This window comes from Zea mays, chromosome 1 (genome assembly GCF_902167145.1).
Source record: "Zea mays cultivar B73 chromosome 1, Zm-B73-REFERENCE-NAM-5.0, whole genome shotgun sequence".
NCBI classification, from domain to species: domain Eukaryota; kingdom Viridiplantae; phylum Streptophyta; class Magnoliopsida; order Poales; family Poaceae; genus Zea; species Zea mays.
Genome location: NC_050096.1, coordinates 1,829,109 through 1,835,108, shown reverse-complemented (window position 1 = coordinate 1,835,108; position 6,000 = coordinate 1,829,109). Strand labels below are relative to the sequence as shown.

Genomic DNA, 6,000 nt, shown 5'->3' with positions numbered 1-6,000 from the left:
ATCGGTATGACATATGATGGGCTTGACCGTGCTGGCTCGATGGCCCTTTGGCCACGTATACGATGACCATGGTTCTACTTGGTTGAGCAAGATATATTATTTCTGTACTATATTTAGGGATTGTTTGAATGCATTAAAAATAATTGTTAGTTGGCTAAAAATACTAGATTAATTTTAGCAGCTCAGTGCATTTAATAATAGCCTCACTCAGCGATAGCATGTGTGCTACAAAAACTTATTTATGGAGTTCTCATAAAACTTCTCGATTTTTTCATCTGTTCCAAAATATTCACCATTTTTAAAAATCAAAATATCTCAAACTTGATCAAATCTATATAATCAAAAAACAGTTATGCTACAAAATACAATTAATAAAAAATTCAACAAAAAAACTTATTTAGTACCATGTATGGTATCATTTTATTATATAGATTTGGTTTAAACTTGAGATTCTTCGACTACGAGGTCAAAGTTAATTTTGAGAAAACAAAGGATATTGGCAGGCAGGCCCATATCTCGAGAGTGGGTTGCCAGGCCCGCGTATACGGACTACACAGGACCAGGACCGCAAAATACTCTCGCGATGACGTCAGCCCTAGCCGTTCTCTCGAGTCCCCGACCGAACAAAGGCTTGGCAGCCGTTCGATCGTGCGCCATGTCACCGATCCGTGTGCTTGTTCTTGTCACGGACGGCCAGGATCGTATGTAGCCAATCTGCCGAAACCCAGTCCCTCCACCGCCCCCTGTTCGTCCCCGCCGCTTACAAATTCGCCCAAAATTTCCCCCCCAATTTCCCTCCACCGAAGCATCACCCAATCAGATCCGATTTCGTAGAGATGAAGCCGGCAGTAGAGGCGGAGGCTGACGAGCGAGCGGCGGAGGAGATGGCACCTAAGAAGGCAGCGGCTGCCAAGAAAGCGGCCGAGGAAGTTGAGGTGGAGGAGGTGGTGGACGGGGACGAGGCGGTCGATGGGGAGGGCGACGGTGACGAGGACGACGATGGGGAAGGCGGTGACGAGGAGGATGATGATGAGGAGGTGGATGGGGAGGAGAAGGAGGCGGCAGGGGTTGTGGAGATCTCCGACGAAGACGACGACGACGGTGACGGGGAGGCGGACGACGACGACGACGATGACGGGGATGACGACGACGACGACGACGAGGACTCAGACGACGAGGAAGAGGTCGACGGTGAAGACGATCAGGAGGTATAACTTTTTAGTATCCGTCTGTGCTGCCAGATCCGTGTTTACTAGTCCTTCTGGAACAGTTTCTTCCCAGAGAAATTGGATCTGCTTAGATTATTACTTATGTTTCCACGCAAGGGTTCGTGCGTTTCTGGTCTCTTCTATGGTAAAAAATCACCTGCAAAAATTCTAAAGAGAACAAGTCATGTTTAAGAACAAAATCACCTGCAAAGAAGATCAAATCTTGATATTTTTTCTGTAATTTTTTTCTACAAAATTTAAGTTCTCTGTGCTTTTGGAGATGATGATTCTCATCAGAGGCTGTTTCTGAGGGGAGCCAAGAGCTTTTTCCCTGTGCTGCAAGAAAACTGATTGCCGTTCTGATCCAAAGCATATGTTGCCAACTTGTTCATGGATCGATTTGTGCTGACTGTTTCTCACAGGAACCATCCAGTGACCTTTTTATATCTTTATTACTGTTGCTTGTTTTTGATAAATCTAAACAACTGAGACAGCAAATCAGTTGGGAAACGAGACAACTGATTTGTCGTCCTCTCTCTTTTTTTGTTTAATAAAAAAACGAGACATCAAATCAGGACCTAGTGGTCAAATGCAAAAAAGGTAGCGTCAGTTGGGAAATGATGATAACCTATTCCACTGAGGGTAGATAAATGTTATCCACCTCTGGATTATACCTTGCACGTCAGTCTGATCCCATTGATATTGTCAGATCTGGTTGTTTGGTTTATTGATCGATCTTTCCTTGGGTAATTACTGCTTGTCTTTATGGCAAATCACTGAGGCTGTTTTTGGAAAAGTGACGAACAACTTATTTCAGATCTCCTTTTATGGACTTATATATTTGGCTAGTCTCTTGTGAATTTTCAATGGATTTATTTTAGATCTCCTGATTTTCTTGTTTAATTTCGCAGGAGGAGCTGGGAACCGAGTATCTGGTTCAGCCTCTTGGGCGGGCTGAAGACGAAGAGCACTCGAGCGACTTTGAACCGGAAGAAAACGGTGAGGGTGCCGACGATGAGGAGATCGATGAAGAGGACGATGACGGTGAGGACTCTGTGAAGGCGCAGACCTCTACGAAGAGGAAGAGGTCAGGCGACGAAGAAGAAGAAGACGACGACGATGGGGATGATGATGGTGACGATGATGACGATGGGAGGCCACCATCAAAGCGATAGTATGGTTAGCTCTAGTTTTGTAGCTGTGTCCTTGGGTGTTTGGTAGGTAGGTAGTGCTGCTGATGTTGGTTTAGAAGAACTCATCATCACCTGGGATATGTGTGTGATTTGGCTTGGCCGATGGATGAATGATGAAGGTCTTGTACTTGTTGCTGCTTCTTTCATGTTGATGAACTCGCACTGATTCACTGTACATGCTAGCTTCTAATTGTCTGTCTAGACAGCTTTATGGGTTTAACTAGAATCGGATTTTTTTCCCTAGACATGAGCCGGCGGATCTGATCCATCAAATCTACGTGACTACAGCTACGGTAGCATGGCTTAATCTTCATTTGTATGTAGTTTTACTTTTTTTTTCGTTTCAATGCAGCGGATGTAGAGGTGTTCCCACGGGATTTAGGCTATCTCCAACAATACACGGTAAAGGCTCATGGGTCCTGTAAGGCTCCAACAACGAACGCTAAAATGTCCGCTAAACTTTAGAGGGCGCTCGTCGTCCGGTAGATCTAGCGGACGAGCTTCCACCCGCTATCACTGTTTTGCCTGTCCTCCTTCCGTGTGTGTATACATCTTGGGTAGAGCATGGGCATGGATTTGCTAGCGGCCTTCGACGTCGGCGTCGTGTCGCAGGGCACGACAGAGCTCGGCATGGTCGATGGTGTCTTTCAACGACATCGTCGACGGCGATAGATGTCGACGACGATAGTTGGACGGGGGCGACGGCTGCGAGCGCGGGCAGAGCATGGACATGGAGTCGATGGTGGCCAGCGCCGCGTCGCAGGCGTGGGCAAGTTGCCCGCCGGTGGCTATTGGGGCCAACCGTTACATCAACATGCTACGAGCCACGACGCTGGGAAGATGTTCCATGGAATGTTGAAGCCAACGTCGTTCTGATTTTTTTCCTTTTTTAGTAATTGCTAATTCTTGTCCAGTATGCGAGTGAAGCAAATCATTTATTTAATTAACAGTTGTTGTTTAATAAAAAACAGAAATTATATTAATTAAGTTGTTACATTAGAGGACGAGATATAGAGAATAGATTTTAGAGGACGCTGCTGGAGATGGAGAAAATATAGAGAACCGAATCTTTTAGAGAGTTCTGTAAAAGACAGAGAATATTCCTTTAGGGAATGAAATTTAGGGGACGTTGCTGGAGACAGCCTTAGACATCTCATATCGCTATATCTACCCATCATGGTATCCTTATATCTATCCCTATATCCATCGTAGGTATATAATTCATCGTATACCCATTCTATTCGGTTATCAGGTCCCCAATATTCGATGATTTTTTTATTATATTTCATATAACATAACAGCCAACAAAAAATCTAACATGTAATAAGAAAACATTGTTTAACTATACAAAACAACACATAGAAAGTGACACGTTAATGGGTGGGTAGTGTAGCTAATGGCTAACCACTTGTGTTGGATTAGAGATGGTAACAGAGAATTTCTCTTCGGGGAATAGCTCCCCGTTCCCAGCATGGCGTCCAGGAACGCTTGCGGGGAACATTTTTTGTCCATTCCCGTTTTCCGCGGGGATAAAACCTCATTCCTCAACGGTGATTCCCATCTCCATTTAAATTATAATTAAGACATGCTATTTGTTATTAATGTTAAACATTGCCACTTATACACATTGTCCGATGTACGAAATTATTATGCATACATCAAAATGAACACATTTGTACAATTAGTGGTATCTTGATAAGGTAATTATTTATTTTTGTAGTTAACTAGTACACAAAAATATATTCACGTGCACGTTTCCCCGCGGGGAACGAGGATGGGGAATGCTTCCCCGTCCCCATCCCCGTTTACGCGTCGGGGATAAATTTCCCCCGTTTATATTCCCGCGGGGAAAGTTGCTTCCCCATCCCCTAATGGAGGAATTCCCCGTGGGGAATCGGGTCCCCATTGCCATCTCTAGGTTGGATGGATGGGTGATCAAAAAGGTTGGGAGAGTTAGGGTTAGTTGTTGGGCTTATTGTCTATTGGGGTGCACACCTAATTGTACTGAGTGAATATTACATATGGATAATCGGGTTTGGTTTCTGTTTTCTTGTACCCATACCCACATACCCAATGGAGAATATCCCCCCAAATCTGTATACATAGAGATTAACATCTTCTCATACCTTAACCTTAAGGTCTTATTCGGTTATTTCAATTCCATATGGATTGGAATGTATTGGGATGGATTGAGATGAATCTTGTCTTATTATGGATTTAAACCGACTCAATACCACCCAATCCACATGGATTAACGGCGAAACGAACAAGCACTAATAGTGGAATTTTCCATAGGTTATCGGGTATTAAGTCCCTATTGACATCGCTAGGCAGATGTGAGAAGGCCAGAGGGGTGATGCACGAAAACCGTGGAAGTGCTTTATATAGAAATGTGTCTAAATTTTAAAAAACAATTTTTAGAGCAAGTCCAAAAGACTACTCTCCTTGATTAATATAAATAGAGATTTTTATAAAAATATCTTTTAGCAGCTTATTTAAATGATTATCTAAATATTGACATCTTTTATATCGAGTTTTCTAGCTAGCCAATATAAAAAATATGAATGACTCTAGAATGCAAACAAGATATAGAAAAGCTGTTGGAGTTAGGAAAGATATGGAAAGTGGTTTTTATGCAAATATCTCTTCAAATCATAATTTAAAGATTGAAATTAAGAAAGACCCTTTGGGATATTAACATCTTATTAATAGACTCAGCTTCAAGCCCAGATCTTGTTGTTGGATCTGTTTATTTCTCACGCTCATAGGGAACTGCGTGTCGCCCACTTGAACTTCCTAATTCAATTGAGCATGGTCGTCAGCCCACCTCCATCGCGCGAGCACAACCCTCTATCTCCCTCCATGGTGTGTGAGCAGCCTTGACTTCGTTGATGTTCGGTCTGTCTCCGTCGCACAAGCATGCCCATCCGCTTGCTCACCTCTACCGCGTGGGAGTGGCTCCAGTTGTCCGCCCTAATGAATCCATCCGTTCACCTAGAGATAAAGGTCAGGATTTGTAGGCTAACTTTGGTATTGTCGATATAAGGTTTATCTAGGTGCCACCATTAATATCCTTCTCTGCTGGTTAGGCGAGACAAGAAGGAGGGGAACAAATTTACGCACTTCGCACGTGACACATATGGAAACGAAAATGAGATTGAGGGAGGTGGAGCTATACGAAAGTAGTGGAGTTATTCCATGGTGAATTTCAAATTTAGATTCACTTATGATGATTTAAAAAGTTAGTGTTGAATGTTAGAATGAAGGATCATCTATCTAATCAATTGATGCCCACTAGGATGACAAAATCACAGTATACATTTTAGAACATTATGTAACTGCAAAAATGTGATCTAACTTATACACGTGAGCCATTTAACACAAAGTGCACCAGATAACAAGTCAAATCCGATAGTATGTTGAGTACATACAAAGAGAACTCAAAAATCTATGTTTTCACCATTATCATAAATCACTGAATACAATTTATAACAATCTTAATTAATTATTTCATACATCACATAGTTACAAAATTAGAGTTATTACAAAACAATTTTCTAAGAAACGAAGATAGAAATACCATTTTATACAAAAAGCAG

General features: G+C 42.4%; 1 protein-coding gene and 2 non-coding genes across 3 annotated transcripts; all 3 read left to right on the top strand.

The window, feature by feature from the left end:
* Positions 1 to 774: 774 nt before the first annotated feature.
* On the top strand, positions 775 to 2,571 carry LOC100283317 (uncharacterized). Its single transcript, NM_001156219.1, has 2 exons — positions 775 to 1,208; positions 2,120 to 2,571. Exons 1-2 carry the CDS (start codon positions 837 to 839, stop codon positions 2,381 to 2,383), a joined length of 636 nt encoding a protein of 211 aa, NP_001149691.1. The 5' UTR covers positions 775 to 836; the 3' UTR covers positions 2,384 to 2,571.
* On the top strand, positions 1,481 to 1,578 carry LOC111590742 (small nucleolar RNA Z119). The gene has a single exon (XR_004855782.1). It is a non-coding gene; the product is annotated as a small nucleolar RNA Z119 (small nucleolar RNA).
* Positions 1,818 to 1,906, top strand: LOC111590740 (small nucleolar RNA Z122). Its single transcript, XR_004855780.1, has one exon. It is a non-coding gene; the product is annotated as a small nucleolar RNA Z122 (small nucleolar RNA).
* Positions 2,572 to 6,000: the final 3,429 nt, after the last annotated feature.

Excerpts from the sequence above, each read along its gene's own strand:
- LOC100283317 (NM_001156219.1), top strand. The coding sequence starts at position 837 with ATGAAGCCGGCAGTAGAGGCGGAGGCTGACGAGCGAGCGGCGGAGGAG. Across the intron at positions 1,209-2,119 it reads ACGGTGAAGACGATCAGGAG|GAGGAGCTGGGAACCGAGTA; the intron begins GTATAACTTTTT and ends TTAATTTCGCAG.